Source organism: Xiphophorus maculatus, chromosome 7, assembly GCF_002775205.1.
Source record: "Xiphophorus maculatus strain JP 163 A chromosome 7, X_maculatus-5.0-male, whole genome shotgun sequence".
Lineage (NCBI taxonomy): Eukaryota > Metazoa > Chordata > Actinopteri > Cyprinodontiformes > Poeciliidae > Xiphophorus > Xiphophorus maculatus.
Genome location: NC_036449.1, coordinates 783,537 through 801,317, shown reverse-complemented (window position 1 = coordinate 801,317; position 17,781 = coordinate 783,537). Strand labels below are relative to the sequence as shown.

At 39.9% G+C, this 17,781-nt stretch overlaps 1 protein-coding gene across 1 annotated transcript; it reads right to left on the bottom strand.

Moving 5' to 3' along the window:
- Positions 1-12,625: 12,625 nt before the first annotated feature.
- LOC102228943 (ADP-ribosylation factor-like protein 4C) lies at positions 12,626-15,251 on the bottom strand. The gene has a single exon (XM_023336909.1). It carries the CDS (start codon positions 14,960-14,962, stop codon positions 14,132-14,134), a length of 831 nt encoding a protein of 276 aa, XP_023192677.1. The 5' UTR covers positions 14,963-15,251; the 3' UTR covers positions 12,626-14,131.
- Between the last annotated feature and the right edge of the window lie 2,530 nt (positions 15,252-17,781).

Sequence of the window (17,781 nt, the reverse complement as noted above, 5' to 3'; positions counted from 1 at the left end):
CCACCAGAACTACTGCATCTCAGCATTTCTATGCTGTTCCACAGCTAATAAGGCTGAAAATTGAACGCAGTGCTGAAAATTCACATATTGTCACTTTTTCGCTTCTCTCGCTGAGAAAACGCTTTTTTGGTCTCTAACATTCAAAACTCATGAAACTCAAAATTTAGACTTGTTTCCAGCTTCAAACCACCAGAACTACTGCATCTCAGCATTTCTATGCTGTTCCACAGCTAATAAGGCTGAAAATTGAACGCAGTGCTGAAAATTCACATATTGTCACTTTTTCGCTTCTCTCGCTGAGAAAACGCTTTTTTGGTCTCTAACATTCAAAACTCATGAAACTCAAAATTTAGACTTGTTTCCAGCTTCAAACCACCAGAACTACTGCATCTCAGCATTTCTATGCTGTTCCAAAGCTAATAAGGCTGAAAATTGAACGCAGTGCTGAAAATTCACATATTGTCACTTTTTCGCTTCTCTCGCTGAGAAAACGCTTTTTTGGTCTCTAACATTCAAAACTCATGAAACTCAAAATTTAGACTTGTTTCCAGCTTCAAACCACCAGAACTACTGCATCTCAGCATTTCTATGCTGTTCCACAGCTAATAAGGCTGAAAATTGAACGCAGTGCTGAAAATTCACATATTGTCACTTTTTCGCTTCTCTCGCTGAGAAAACGCTTTTTTGGTCTCTAACATTCAAAACTCATGAAACTCAAAATTTAGACTTGTTTCCAGCTTCAAACCACCAGAACTACTGCATCTCAGCATTTCTATGCTGTTCCACAGCTAATAAGGCTGAAAATTGAACGCAGTGCTGAAAATTCACATATTGTCACTTTTTCGCTTCTCTCGCTGAGAAAACGCTTTTTTGGTCTCTAACATTCAAAACTCATGAAACTCAAAATTTAGACTTGTTTCCAGCTTCAAACCACCAGAACTACTGCATCTCAGCATTTCTATGCTGTTCCACAGCTAATAAGGCTGAAAATTGAACGCAGTGCTGAAAATTCACATATTGTCACTTTTTCGCTTCTCTCGCTGAGAAAACGCTTTTTTGGTCTCTAACATTCAAAACTCATGAAACTCAAAATTTAGACTTGTTTCCAGCTTCAAACCACCAGAACTACTGCATCTCAGCATTTCTATGCTGTTCCACAGCTAATAAGGCTGAAAATTGAACGCAGTGCTGAAAATTCACATATTGTCACTTTTTCGCTTCTCTCGCTGAGAAAACGCTTTTTTGGTCTCTAACATTCAAAACTCATGAAACTCAAAATTTAGACTTGTTTCCAGCTTCAAACCACCAGAACTACTGCATCTCAGCATTTCTATGCTGTTCCACAGCTAATAAGGCTGAAAATTGAACGCAGTGCTGAAAATTCACATATTGTCACTTTTTCGCTTCTCTCGCTGAGAAAACGCTTTTTTGGTCTCTAACATTCAAAACTCATGAAACTCAAAATTTAGACTTGTTTCCAGCTTCAAACCACCAGAACTACTGCATCTCAGCATTTCTATGCTGTTCCACAGCTAATAAGGCTGAAAATTGAACGCAGTGCTGAAAATTCACATATTGTCACTTTTTCGCTTCTCTCGCTGAGAAAACGCTTTTTTGGTCTCTAACATTCAAAACTCATGAAACTCAAAATTTAGACTTGTTTCCAGCTTCAAACCACCAGAACTACTGCATCTCAGCATTTCTATGCTGTTCCACAGCTAATAAGGCTGAAAATTGAACGCAGTGCTGAAAATTCACATATTGTCACTTTTTCGCTTCTCTCGCTGAGAAAACGCTTTTTTGGTCTCTAACATTCAAAACTCATGAAACTCAAAATTTAGACTTGTTTCCAGCTTCAAACCACCAGAACTACTGCATCTCAGCATTTCTATGCTGTTCCACAGCTAATAAGGCTGAAAATTGAACGCAGTGCTGAAAATTCACATATTGTCACTTTTTCGCTTCTCTCGCTGAGAAAACGCTTTTTTGGTCTCTAACATTCAAAACTCATGAAACTCAAAATTTAGACTTGTTTCCAGCTTCAAACCACCAGAACTACTGCATCTCAGCATTTCTATGCTGTTCCACAGCTAATAAGGCTGAAAATTGAACGCAGTGCTGAAAATTCACATATTGTCACTTTTTCGCTTCTCTCGCTGAGAAAACGCTTTTTTGGTCTCTAACATTCAAAACTCATGAAACTCAAAATTTAGACTTGTTTCCAGCTTCAAACCACCAGAACTACTGCATCTCAGCATTTCTATGCTGTTCCACAGCTAATAAGGCTGAAAATTGAACGCAGTGCTGAAAATTCACATATTGTCACTTTTTCGCTTCTCTCGCTGAGAAAACGCTTTTTTGGTCTCTAACATTCAAAACTCATGAAACTCAAAATTTAGACTTGTTTCCAGCTTCAAACCACCAGAACTACTGCATCTCAGCATTTCTATGCTGTTCCACAGCTAATAAGGCTGAAAATTGAACGCAGTGCTGAAAATTCACATATTGTCACTTTTTCGCTTCTCTCGCTGAGAAAACGCTTTTTTGGTCTCTAACATTCAAAACTCATGAAACTCAAAATTTAGACTTGTTTCCAGCTTCAAACCACCAGAACTACTGCATCTCAGCATTTCTATGCTGTTCCACAGCTAATAAGGCTGAAAATTGAACGCAGTGCTGAAAATTCACATATTGTCACTTTTTCGCTTCTCTCGCTGAGAAAACGCTTTTTTGGTCTCTAACATTCAAAACTCATGAAACTCAAAATTTAGACTTGTTTCCAGCTTCAAACCACCAGAACTACTGCATCTCAGCATTTCTATGCTGTTCCACAGCTAATAAGGCTGAAAATTGATCGCAGTGCTGAAAATTCACATATTGTCACTTTTTCGCTTCTCTCGCTGAGAAAACGCTTTTTTGGTCTCTAACATTCAAAACTCATGAAACTCAAAATTTAGACTTGTTTCCAGCTTCAAACCACCAGAACTACTGCATCTCAGCATTTCTATGCTGTTCCACAGCTAATAAGGCTGAAAATTGAACGCAGTGCTGAAAATTCACATATTGTCACTTTTTCGCTTCTCTCGCTGAGAAAACGCTTTTTTGGTCTCTAACATTCAAAACTCATGAAACTCAAAATTTAGACTTGTTTCCAGCTTCAAACCACCAGAACTACTGCATCTCAGCATTTCTATGCTGTTCCACAGCTAATAAGGCTGAAAATTGAACGCAGTGCTGAAAATTCACATATTGTCACTTTTTCACTTCTCTCGCTGAGAAAACGCTTTTTTGGTCTCTAACATTCAAAACTCATGAAACTCAAAATTTAGACTTGTTTCCAGCTTCAAATCACCAGAACTACTGCATCTCAGCATTTCTATGCTGTTCCACAGCTAATAAGGCTGAAAATTGATCGCAGCGCTGAAAATTCACATATTGTCACTTTTTCGCTTCTCTCGCTGAGAAAACGCTTTTTTGGTCTCTAACATTCAAAACTCATGAAACTCAAAATTTAGACTTGTTTCCAGCTTCAAACCACCAGAACTACTGCATCTCAGCATTTCTATGCTGTTCCACAGCTAATAAGGCTGAAAATTGTGTGTACAGCTGAAAATTCACATATTGTCACTTTTTCACTTCTCTCGCTGAGATAACGTTTTTTTTTCATCCATCCATCCATCAATCTTCTTCCGCTTATCCGGGTTCGGGTCGCGGATGTAGCAGCTTCAGAAAGGAAGCCCAGACTTCCCTCTCCCCCACCGCTTCTTCCAGCTCTTCTGGGGCAATCCGAAGGCTTTCCCAGTCCAGCCGAGAGACATAGTCCCTCCAGCGTGTCGTGGTTCTTCCCCAGGGTCTCCTTCTGGTGGGACATGCCCGGAATACCTCATCAGGGAGGCGTCCAGGAGGTATCCTCACCAGATGCTCGAGCCACCTCAACTGGCTCCTCTCGATGTGAAGGAGCAGCGGCTCTACTCTGAGTCCCTCCCGGATAACTGAGATTCTCACCCTATCTCTGAGAGCAGACACCCTACGGAGAAATCCCATTTCGGCTGCTTGTATCCGCGGTCTCGTTCTGATGGCCTTCTGACATACAGATTAAAAATAAAAAATAATTTTTGAAAAAATAAAAACTCTAAAAGGGCACTAGGGGCATCAAGGATAAAAAGGGCAGGGGCTCAAGCCCCCTCCCCCCCGGACGTACCTTGCGGTGGGGTTTAAACTCTTACCTTGATCAAAAACTCTGGAAAGAAGCATAATTCCTCACAGGAGGTTGATGTAAATATCCATACACGTCAACCTGTGTCCAGTTTGAGTGAAAAGAGGCGCGCGCAATACGCGCTGAGGCATTCAGCTGCTACAGCGTGCGTGGCAACGCGCAAAGGTGCCAGTGGTGTGATTGGTCCGGCTATAAATGCAGCAATTATAAACCTATCTTCTATAAACCTATCTTTTAAGAATAAATCTGCTCCGCCAATAAAACGCTCATTCCCCAATCAGAGGCGCTTGCAATCTGGTTTTACCAAAAAAAAGGGATTTTTTTTTAAATTAATATTTTCTTAAAAACATAAACAAGAAAGGCTTAGCCTGGCGGTGGTTAGTAAAGCATGGCGGGCCGCTAGTCCAATAATACACTGGGGGAGAGCCTCCTAAGGGAATAAAAGCTACACAACACAGCATAAATTGTAAGAACCTCTAGAATATCACTCACCACCTGCATTTACTCTCACATGACACATGAGGGATTAAAAGCAAAGTGCCACACACTAACTACAGATACAGTTTCATTGTTCAATATAAATAGGGTATTTTATGCTGTCAAAAGTTAATAGAAAATATTGGAGCAAAAATTGATATGGAATTTTACACAATTCTAATGAGAGATTTACTCATGGTGTGATGGACTGCCTGTCCAGGTGACCCCGCCTCTCGCCCGTTGACCGCTGGAGATAGGCACCAGCACCCTTCTCGACTCCACTTGGGACAAAGGTGTGATGGATGGATGGATGGATGGATGGATGGATGGATGGATGGATGAGTTTATTCATAAAAATAAATATTAAACAATTTTGGACTTTAAAAGACACATTTGAACTGCTATTTTCCAGGGTGGAATGATGATCAAATAAACATAAGAACAGCTTGAGTACATAGAGGTTAACTTATTGTAAAATTTTTTTTACTCCATATAGAGGCAAGTTTATGTACATACAGGATTAATTACATATTCATACCTCCACTCATGATAGGATAAATATTCTTGAGCTAGTTTGAGGAAAAACTACACACTTTGGTTTGGCAAAATTTTCTTCTCTGGGTATTTGACTACTCTTAGCTAACTTGCTAGTCCAGAGTTTAGTGCTTGACTACTTTCATCCTTCCAAAATCAGTTTTATAGTCTGGAATTTTTCTACAACAGTAAACCGCAGTATGTTTAACTCATCTGACCAAAACATTGACCTCAGAAATGTAAACTAATTTTTTGGGCCTTTTATTAGTAACCAAAAAAAAAACAAGACTAACATTAAACGTTAACTGGAAAATACTGGAACATCCAGTTCACAGTCATATAAATATAACATCAAAATAGACAGAGACTGTGCTGACCAATTCAGAAACAGACACCTTTATAGTTGACTAAAATTTCCAGCTTACATGGACAAACTAAGTTCCTATTGGTGAAAAGTTTTCTGGGTGAAAAAAAAATGAAGTTGACTGTATCATAACTGGGTCTGTAGTAGTGGCCTCAAGAGAAGGAGTGGTCAGAAAAGGGAGCATCCTCAGATACTGGTGGTGGGTTCAAGGATCCCATGATTGGAGAAGTTATGTTATCTGGCACTTTGGCCAGTGGTAGGTTGTCTTATGGCAAACGGGCCCAAGGGAAGGGTTAAACACAGTACAAGTTAAATATCTGTGTTAATGCCCCAACAGTAGAAGTCAAACATTAGCCATAGCAGGTAGATACTACCTAATATGTCACCAGGCGAAAGGCTTGGGGGGTGCAGTAGTGTGGAAGTTTATCATTAAGAGCCTTGAATCCTGGAATTTGGTCAAGCCTAGTTTAGTAAAGCTCTAGGAAACCCCTTGAGTGATACAGTATTTTAAGGTTAGGTGCTATTGGAGTCAAATGCCAGGAAAGGGCAGAGGACTGGGTGTGCCTCATCTTAATCGGGCTTTAGAGACATGGAATGTCACCTTACTGACACAATGTGGTGAATGTGTGAGGCTTAACAATACTAAGCTAGATATAATTAGACTAAATACTATGCATATCTTAGGCAAAAATAAATTGCTGTATGACTAACAGACATTTTTGAAAAGCTTCAACCAAAAATATTTGTCTTTGGTTTACCAAAAATTAACTATGTAAAAAATATGTAAATAAATATAACCTAATTTTTAGGTTATATTTAGTCTATATTTATTGCATAGACTAAATACAGTATATATCATTGTTCCTAAATAGGAACAATGACCGAATTACTTGAAAAAGCTGCAAAATAAAAGTATTTAACAATAGACTATCCTAGGGTGGTTTTGGTTCAGTGGAAGAAGGTTGTGGTTCCAGCTTCCTCCTCAGGGATGCCTACATGTGTCCCTGAGAAATTACTTGGGTATGTTTTCCCTTGTAACCTGTTTTAAAATAAACTTCATTAAAACAAGCAAAGTGTTTGAAAATAAGCTTTTTTAAAGTATTATTGCAAAAACAAAGCAAAAAGTAGCTGGAAGTGGTAGACAAAACATTCTATTGTTAAAACAAGGAGTCCCCCGGCTCCTCCAACAGACTAAAAGCTTTCAACTAAGGATTATTGTGATGGAGACCAGCGGTTCCATTACGAATAAAGGATTATTGATATTATGTTGTGCTTAATTTATTTTCCGACCAATTTTTTCATGTTTCAGCTCTTTATTTCAGTTGCATTGGGACATTTAGTTGAGAAAGGGAAACAAATGCTCCACGTGTTGCTGAAAAGCTCCTGGAGCATGTCAGATAGGAGGGGTAATTCTCTGAGAAATTATCCATCCATCCATTCATTTTCTTACACTCTTATCCAATCAGAGCAGAAGAGTATCTATCTCCAGCAACAGGCGAGAGGCGAGGTTACCCTGGAAAATATCGCCAGTCCATCAGAGGGCAATCTGAGGAGTTATATTAAATTAAGTTTATTCTTTGATTAACCATAGATTAGTTTAGTTCTAATGATTTGTGGGCATATGAATATTTATTGGTACTATTCATTGTTTTGTGTATTGCGTTTGTGTAAATAATGCTTATTTCTTGTTTTGTTTTGATTACCCCTTTACTGGGTATGAGCTGTGAAATTGCTCCAGGTAGAAAAGTTTGTCTTACTGTGAAAATGGGTGTTGGAGCAAAATTAACATGCAGCTCTGAATAAATCCACTTCAACTAATTTTGCTGTCATGCTTCCTTTTCCTGAGCCTCCACCGGTCAAAGTGACAATTATTAAAGACACTATTAAAGACTGTCATTGCCCTGCGGGACTGGACTCCAGTTCTTCCGTGGATGGCCTTGACTGAGTTAATAGAGGAGGCGGAGTGGCACAGTTGGGCTGCTCTGGCTATATTGATCGGGGACCCACCGCCACCTATGCCAGACATCTCAGCGTTCCGTTCTCCGATCTCTGTCCTCCTCCACAGCTATAAATCCCCAGTGCTCCTTCCAAGTTCCCCAGTGCACCGAACTGGCCTCCCTGCCTCCGTCCAAGCGTCTCAGCGCTCCGTCCGAGCCCTCCAGTAAGTCTCTCTGTGCTCCGTCCTGCCCTGACCATTTTGTTTATTTTGGGACTGAGTTTGTTTTCCCTGTTTTCCCATCCAGTGCTCCTTCGTCCACCTTTGTTTTTTTTTTTTTTTTGTTTATTTCTAAGTTTCTAAGTTTGTTTTCCTTATGTTTCTTTGCACTCTGACCCTCCATCCAGCACCCCTCCACCCACCCTGGTTGGGTTGTTTTGGTTTTGGACTTTTTTGGGCATCTTGTAGCCACCCAAAAGAGGCAGCTACAAGACACCCATCTGTGTTTCGTATTCCCTGATTACCTTCCCTGTGTATTTAGTCCCACGTGTGTCTCTTGTTCCCTGTCAGTTCCTGGTCATGTCTTTACAGTCCCTCAACACCTCTAACTGCAACTCATGACAGTTTATCTCATTTGGCTCATGTTTCCAATCTAATAGACAGGCAATTCTCACATTTTCAGGATTAACCAAATACAAAACAGAGAAACTGATAGGATGGTGTTGGATAAATTGTATTATTAGTAATTATCAAATATTTGTTGTATCATGTAGCCTTGTAGTTACATTTTAGATAATGTTTCTGTGTGTTAAATAACTTTGATTCTATCCTGAGACTTCCCTGGGAAATAGGGGTGACAGCTACTCTCAGCAGCTGTTGTCCTGCAGGACTTCCTACAAGACGGAGGTGTTAATTGCTCCCAGCAGAGTTTTACAGGCCTGACAATAAACTCTGCTCTGTGCTGCTTTGTGATACAAAGCCGTTGCTTTGAAGCTAGGCAATGTGTCTTGTTCCACACCGGGCCTGGAGCAAGAAAGATTTAGAGTATAGATAACGTGTGTCTAGACTAGTGAATGTTATTTAGCGCTGCGACCATATGATGAATGCTTTGACCCCACCCCATAGGGTTGCAGCGCCCCGTGTGACAGGGTTTCCTGAAATCAATAAAATAGAGGAGCGGGAGATGTGTTTTCCAGAGCGGTTGGAGATTTGTAACTGGAAGCACATCTCTGTCTGCTCTCCTCGCGAGAAACAAAGAATCTAACTCTCTTGTCTTTCTTCTGTTTTGTTTAATTAGGTATTTAGACCTGACAGATGGTTAGGCATTTTACATTGACATGTAACAGAGAATTAAAACTATTACTTATCACATTGACTTCAGTGTTGGAAATGCTCTACTTAGCATCATGTTTTTCCCCACGGTTTGAGATGCTAGAAGCCTTTATTGGGTGATGAGCTTCATTCTCAGCTTGAGGCAATCTCATAGTGCTGTTGTGCATTGTTTGGACAATAGTGACACATACCCACACAAGCAGTCCGTACACAGTGAGGGGGAGGCAGAACAATAAGAGCATGACCTATATATGACAGAGACACATGAACAAAGAGCAGCTTATCATCCCTCTTATTCACTGTAATATCTGAAACAGCAACAGGGAGCTGATCTACCAGGGCCAGAAGCTTTGAGATTAGTCTCATAGACATACCAAGTCTCTGCCCAGAGAGCAAGGGATGGTAAAGTTGTTACTTGAATTGAATTCTGGTAGAAAAGTTTGATTTTTGGGTGAGGTCAATAATTAATGATGGATCAACCATCAAACAACCATCCAATTCTAGCTAAGTAACCAGTGTTGAAGAGATGTCATTGAATCAATGCTGTTTTGTGATTGAATTCTAATGATTGAAATGCCAAAGTCTGATCAACAACTGATCATTGTTGAATTAATGTATGCTGTTTGTCACACCCCTTGATTCCTTTCTGTACATTTTCTTAATTATCCATAAACATTATTACTGATTGTGCATAATGTGAAGACACAAAAACATACACAAGTCACTACAAGGAGTGGAGCTGTCCAGCACCCCCATATACATGAGTGGTATGTCCCAACCATACAGCCCTTTCGCTGTTGGGTTGTTTGCAAATTGCAAAAGACGTTAATGCAATGTGGAATTATGTTCGAAAAGGTTGAAATTATGATTAAAGTTCACAATTGACGGTGGATCAAACTTGTGTTCTTCAGTACACATGATTTCAATTGATTTCTGAATAACAGAATTTTGCTGAATTGCAATAGTCTGAATGGGGTGTGTTGAAGCAGAGGAACATCTAAAACACGCAGGACAGAGCACCTTGAGGACCAGGGTTGGGAAAAACTGGTAATCAATTTTGAATCAATGTATGTGCTGCATTCCTCTGCCTCCTCTCCCATTGCCCCACCACCAGCCTGAACCATTGATACAAAGCAGGATGGATCCCTGCTTTCATGTTGTTGATGCCAAATTCCGACCCTACTATCTGAATGTTGCAGCAGAAGTCGAGGCTCATCAGACCAGGCAACGTTTTTTCAATCTTCTCTTGTCCAAATTTGGTGAGCCTGTGTGAACTGTTGCCTCAGTTTCCTGTTCTTAGCTGACAGAAGTGGCACCCGGTATGGTCTTCTGCTGTAGCTCATCCACCTCAAGGTTTGATGTGTTGTGCGTTCAGAGATGCTCTTCTCTGTTGTAATGAGTGGTTATTTGAATTAATGTTGCCGTTCTAACAGATCAAACCAGTCTGGCCATTCTTCTCTGACCTCTGACATCAATGAGGCATTTGAGCCCACATTCTGGGCGCAAATGGATGTTTTCTCTTTTTCGGACTATTCTCTGTAAACCCTAGAAATGGTTATTTGTGAAAATCCCGGTAGATCAACAGTTTCTGAAATACTCAGACCAGCCCGGCTGGCACCAACAACCATGCCACGTTCAAAGTCTCTTAAATTACCTTTCTTCCTCATTCTGATGCTCGGTTTGAACTGCAGCAGATTGTCTTGGCCATGTCTATGTGCCTAAATGCATTGAGTTGTTGCCATGTAATTGACTGATTCAATATTTGTGTTCATGAGCAGTTGCACTGGTGTAGCTCATAAAATGGGTGGTGAGTGTATATGTGAAACCTTATTCACATTAAATAATAACAATCAAATGAGAATAAAAAGTAATTTAGGCAGAAAGCTGTATCATCCAGAAGGGTGCTCGCACAGTCTGAGGCCTGGCTGCCGCAATGCAGATCTATAAATTTAACCAACAGCCTGCAGTTTGCTCTGAAGCTCCTTTGCATGCTCTGATTTCAAAGCTGGCTCATTTTTTTTTTCTCCCACACACCAATTTATACTTAACTTTGAACAGTGTAACCTTTGATTCTCACCTGGGACAATCTGATTTATTATTTAAATAAATCATGGCCAGCTATCCCTGTGGTAACTTTTCTGACACCACCTGCTTAAACCAAAAAAAGTAAGAAGGATTGTGAGGCCCCGCATTCACAGTCTGTATTCATACTGAAAATCAAGATCAAACGAGCTTTTGCCCTTCTGCTCCACTGGAGGTTTCTGTCCTCCCTGAGCTCGCCTTAGGACCTCCCTAAGGCGGTTCAAGAGCCCACTACAGGCTCGCCTCACCGGGTAAGTGAAAAAACGATAAAAGTAATGGTATTTCACCGGTAGTTCAGGTATTTCAACCTGAACTATACTACATTTATTATTTAAATAAATCAGAGAAGTCACTAACCTGACCTCTTTGTTACCAATCACAGCCTTCCACATCACAATACATAAAGACAAACTGAATTGTATCCAAATTCCAGGCTTAAAATTGTTTAATATTAAAAAATACTTAAATTTTGGCTTCTTGGTACATAAACAACTTTGATCTGCTGCTATATTCAAACAGTGTAGTTTCCTATTGGTTTGTTAGTAACTGAAAAGTGCAAAGTAGTAGATGATGTCCTCAGTCCACCAATAAGAGGAAAGGCTACTTCATTGCTCCAAATAGTAAAACGAAAACAAGAACAGCCTGTGTGACACCCACAGTGTTTAACTGATACTGTAGATGTTTGTGAGGAAACATAAAAAGCAAAAAGTCACCTGTGACACCGACTATCACCTGTGGATGGAAATAATCCAATATCTGAGTCAGTTAATGAAGTCCCAATGAGCCACAGCTTCTTCAGCATTGAAGGGTTAGTCCAGATGTTTTATGTGGAGTGCAGAAGTCATGTCTGCATTCCAGATGCTGATAAAAATTGCTTTATACGAAATTTTTCCACAACATATTACAGCGAGCTTAATGAAAAGTGATGAAATCCTCAAAGAGGGGGAAGTCTAACCACTAAACAGAGAAAAAAATTCCTATTATATTTTAAAAACCTTGTTTTCACAGGTTTTTATAATCCCTAAAATAAACTGAAACTGGTCATACACTCCTCATTGGCAGAAATGAACTGTCCCATACTTTAAAGCTGCAGTATGTAACTTTTATAAAAATATTTTTGTACGTATTTGTTGAAACTGTCACTATGTTGTGACAGTATGGCATGATACAGATAATTTGTGAAATGTCATGATAATAAATTTTGCATTGTCTCAAAAATTATTGCGATAAACAATAATATTTTTTGAAAACCATTTTAAACTGATGTAATGGTAATGACATAATAATGCTAGCACATCCTGCCAAAAATAAATACACTTTATTTTCAAAGGAACACTTAACACTGGAAATGGTAAATTAAATAAACAAAACAACCGAAAACAAAAATAAAATGGACTCCAAGTCTCCGTTAATAAAAAAATGCACTTGAATAAAAACTAAACACAACATAAAATAAAATCTACATTGAACCAAAAGAGTACAGACTATAAAGTCTGTATAACATATTGCCCTTCAATAATCATTGGATTTAGATAGAGAAGATGGCTATATCAGACTACCTGGTGCAATAGTTCACTCCTCCTTTACGATAAGAAAATGAGGAAGGGATCGGTCAGTGGAGAGCACCGGAGTTGCGCCTTTTTTTATTCAGTGTCATCAATAGAAAGAGAAAAGGGCAGGAAGAAACGATAAAGCCGATAAATTAAAATGATGTCAATCATTTTCATTTATCATGCGATTATTTGATTTATTATTTATAGCAACAGCCCTAACTCATCGTAGGTCTGACTCATTCGTTTTGGTCTGGAGTGGTGCATTGTGCATAGTGAGGAGGTGGAGGAGATCAGTTTATTCACAAATTATCTGTGTCATAACATACTGTTACGATATGGTGACAGTTTTAATAAATATGTAAAAAGTATATTTTTCATAAAAGTTATGTAACTGCACCTTTAGGACACTTTCTAACTTCTCTCCAAAAATCGCTCACATTAGTAGGCTAAAGTTTGATTGAGGCTGTCTGTTGTATGAATCCGCACAGTTAGCTGATAGTGAATAAATACATCAAGATATTGAAAAAAAATTTCAATTGAAAAAAAAACATAGTTGATGCTTAAACACTATAGACAGCCTTTTCCAAAACCCAAAGAGTTACTTTAACTGTGATAGGCCTTGATTTGGAATATTTGAAAAGAATGTTAGGTTTATGACATCTTTGTTTTCCAATTTTGTGTTGATTATATGTATACCAAAAAATCCTATAATCCTACAACTACAGATGAAAACATTCTTATCATCTATAGTTTTTTTTATTTATTTATTGTTTTGTGAAGGGTGGAACCTATAAAATACTGTGTTTGCATAACACAGTATTTATGCATTTATGCATTTTGTGTTTTTTAATCACAAAAACAGGGGAGTATAATATTGTGTAAAACTAACACAGTTTTATTATACATGCTACCAACAAAAAGATTTAGGACAAAGGTGGGAAAAATTGATACCAGGTGTATTTTTTGGTTATCAATCTATGACTGACTATGCTTAACCAGCTTGTGCCAGACAACAGCCTCAACCCACAACTTTAGCTAAAAAAATTTAACTTTCTTTGATTGTTAAAAAGCAAACTTAACAGGCCTCTTGCAGGAAAATGTAGTTGTTTAATCCCACAAATATAAAAATTTCTAGTTTCAGTTGCTCTAAATAGTTACAGATCTATCTGACTAGTTTAAAATTTGATCCATTTTTATTCTAAATACATAATGAAACTTTGACCAAAGAAAATATTAAAAAGCTGTTAGCCTTTCATCACTCTTACAATTTCATTACTTTTAACCAACTCTTTGCAATATGACATCTGTCTACTAGAGGTGAAATAACTTAACAGAATCTAAATTCAAAACATCCAAACTGTTCCTTTAAAGTTGTAGACAAAGCAGCAGATAAAACAGGCCAGCCCGTTTCTCTCACAAAGTTTCTAGATCATAGGTCTTTTTTTTTTGTTTAATGTTCTGTTGACAACCCTGCAGCCTTCTGTGTGCAAAAGCATCACTCAGAAGGGCTTAACAGGTTTAATTCGAAAAACAGGATGGAAGAAAACAGAAATCAACCCGCCTGGGTGCCGCAAATGGCAGAACCCCGGATTTCTCACAGTAAGTCAGGCAGAAACAGAGTCCAGCTCCAGCCACTGTTACCGCTGCTTCTTCTTCTGCTTCAGAGACTTCCTCCTCTTCACGATCATCTCGTACAGCTTGTCCATGCCCTCGTGAAGCCCCTCTCCTATGATGGCGCATGCGGGTTGAACGTGGTACGTCGTGGAGGGCGCGAGCTCTTGCAGGGCCAGCTGCTTCTCGATGTCAGCCACTGGCAGGGACTTAGGCAGGTCCTGCTTGTTGGCGATGACCAGCAGTGGTGTGCCCTGGTTCTCCGCGAACTTGGTGACCTTATGCAGCTCGGTCTTAGCCTCCTCCAGCCGGTCCACGTCCACCGAATCCACCACGTAGATGATGCCATCTGTGCAGCGGCTGTAGGACTTCCAGAGGGGCCGCAGCTTCTCCTGTCCCCCCACGTCCCAAAAGTGACAGCTGATGCCCTTCGCTGTGCCGTTACTCAGCCTGATTTTCTCCGTGTTGAAACCGATTGTGGGGACGGTGTTGACGAATTCGTTGAATTTCAATCTATAAAGAACTGTGGTCTTACCGGCAGAGTCCAAACCCAGCATGACGATGTGAAGTGACTGGAAGGCAGAGATGTTGGAGAAGCTGTTCCCCATTTTGATGTACCCTCCACCGCCTCCCACGCAGGAGGATTGGATCCACCCTCCCCCAAAACTGGAAATGACGGTTCCACAGCTCAGACTCGTTAATTCCCGGGTTGAGGCAGTAAAATTCCGCAGGTCGGCAAACAGTGGGGTGATTGATGGGCTCTGCTTGGCCCTTGGGAGCAGCAATGGAAAGGGAAGCGGTGTGCCTCCGCAGGACGCAACGCGCCGTTTATAAGTATTCCCCTCACGCACTTGCATCCATTTGATGACGAGGAAAACACCACAGTTCGAACACTCCTTTAAAATGTCACAGCTTTGACAGACAAGCACAAAATATATCTGTGATTCTCCAGAAGTCAAATAACATTTCCCAGCCAGAAGTGAGCGTTATTAAGCATGGGGAAAGCACACAGATCCAGCAGTCCAATAGCAACAAAATTCCCAGCTGCCTCTTCCTTCGTCGGCTCCGTGTCAGACAACCCCTCCTCTCCTGTCGCTCGCTGCAGCCGTTCTGATGTGAGGCTGACAGAACATCAGAGACAGCCCTCGATACGCTCCACCCCTGCAGGACGGGACATGTGCCAATAAGGCAGCATACGAGCGCCCTCACGAGCCTATGCGGCGATCCGTTTAACGCACAGAACTCCCCAAACGTCTCACGTCTAAGTGATTGCTAGAACCCGACTGAAGAAGGTAAAATTCTCCAAACAGCTTTAATTTATAGGATTTTCGCAGTTTGATTTAAAAAAATGCAAACTTAGCAGAAACATAAAAAATAGATGGTCAAAATAAGCAGAGGTGGTTGCTACTAAGTACTAAAATACTACTTAAGTAACATTTTAGTAAGTAGCATTTAAGTACTTAAGTAGCATTTTAGAAAAAAAAAACTTTTAGGAGTAGTTTTACTGCACCATAATTTTTACTTCTACTTGATTAATATTATGAAGTATTGCTTCTGTTACTTGAGTTTCATTTTGGCCATTCTGTCCACCATAAATATTTACAAGAAAATTCTCAAACACAGATATTTTTATTTATCCTATTCCTTATGCCAGTTTAGTCAATCTCTATAAAAATATCAATATTGTTTGTTGTTAGGTTTTGAATTATTTTAAATGTAAAATACTTTGGAGGTACATGTCTTCTTTGAGTCATCTGGTTCATTTGTACCAATTAATTTAAGTATCTCGAGATCTTGTTCACGAAAAAGAGGGAAAAATGGAGCGGGACATCGACAGGCTGACTGGCTCAGACCGGGCCCTGAACTGGTCTGTCATGGTGAAAAGAGAGCTGAGTAAAAAAGCAAAGCTCTCAATTTACCAGATGATCTACATTCCTACCCTCATCTATGGTCATGAGCTTTGGGTCATGACCGAAAGAACAAGGTCATGGATAGAAACGCCCTAAAAAAATTTGTTTTCTCCGTAGGGTGTCTGGGCTCTCCCTTAGAGATAGGGAGATAAGCTCAGTCACTTGGGAGTGACTCAGAGTAGAGCCACTGGTCCTTCACATCGAGAGGAGCCAGTTGAGGTGGCTCTGGCATTTAGTGGTATGTAGACTCAGAGGAAGACCCAGGACACACTGGAGGGACTATGTTTCTCGTCTGGCCTGGGAATGCCTTGGGATTCCCCGGAGGAGCTGGCTTAAATGTCTGTGGAGAGGGAAGTCTGGGCCTTTTTACTTAGGCTGCTACCCCCATGACCCGACTCCAGATAAGCTGAAGAAGATGGATGGATATTATATATCATATCAAGTAAAAGCAAAATCTAACAAGAACTGGCTCCGAATTACAGGCTAAGTTCAAAGTCCATATCTTTATCTCACTAAGATCACGTGAGGTGACTTTACACTGGATGCACATGCAGAAATTGACTCACATCCCACAGCTGAAAGTAAAGAGTGGAGCAGAATTTCTTCAGACAGATTTCATAAACTGGTAGAAGAAAATGTCAAGTTATTTCAACCAAATCAAGTGTGTATGGCTTGAGTTATTTCCTTGCAATCAGAAAGTTGTGGATTTGATTCCTCTTGCCAAATGTCAATGTGCTCCTCAGCAACATACTTAACACACATACTGACCTGACCACGAGTTAACGTTTTTAAGTGTGACTGGGTGAATGTCACTCTAGTTTAAAGCTCTTTATGTGGTATGACTAAAAAAAGAATCCATCCATCCATCCATCCGCTGACTCAGCATCAATTCTATTATTTTGTCCCACTCTATTTTTGATTTTCTTCTACAAAGACATTGTTGTAGATGTATTTTCAACATCAACATATTTCCTAATAGTTTCCTAATATAGAAAATTATTTTAATGGGTTATTTAATATTTACCCTATTTTTTTACTATTTTTCATGCCATGAAAGTGACTTTCTACACTGGGTAGATTTTTTTTTTTTTAGTTGTAATGGTTATTATCTAATACAGGGGTCCCTAAAGTGGGTCCTTGAGGGCCGGCCTCCTGGATGTTTTAATTCTCTCCCTGGTTTAACGCACCTGCATCAAATGATGGCTCATTAGAGGCCTAAGAAGAACACCGACATGCTGAAAAGGTTGTTGGTGCCACCAGGGAGAGAACTAAAATATGCAAGATGCTGGCCCTCGAGGACCGACATTGGGGACCCCTGATCTAACACATACTGGGTTTCCCATGTTGGGTCTCCTCTGTAAAGAATCAATGCATTGATTGCTTCTACCGTGACAGTGAACCAACTGATGTGCCGCATTCAGGAAAGTTGAAGTTAGAAAGTTTAGACAACATATACCTCCCATAAATTTAACTCACAGGTAGGTCCTAGTGGACTTTTTCAGTCCAATTTGAAGAATTTTGGCTGATTCTTCTTTAGGTTCATTGTCTCAAGACTGCTGCTCCACCTCTGTAAAAGTCATTTCCCATGACTTGTACTACTCATTACTCATTACTTCTAGAAATTTAGAGCACACTTAGAAAGTCCAGAGAATACTTACTTATACGTATCTAGCAACCCAGTAACCCAGAGGATACTTACTTACACTTATTTAGCAACCCAGAACAGGGATTAGAACCTAAATCCAGAAAAACTACCTTAGCAACTA

Excerpts from the sequence above, each read along its gene's own strand:
- LOC102228943 (XM_023336909.1), bottom strand. The coding sequence starts at position 14,962 with ATGCAAGTGCGTGAGGGGAATACTTATAAACGGCGCGTTGCGTCCTGC.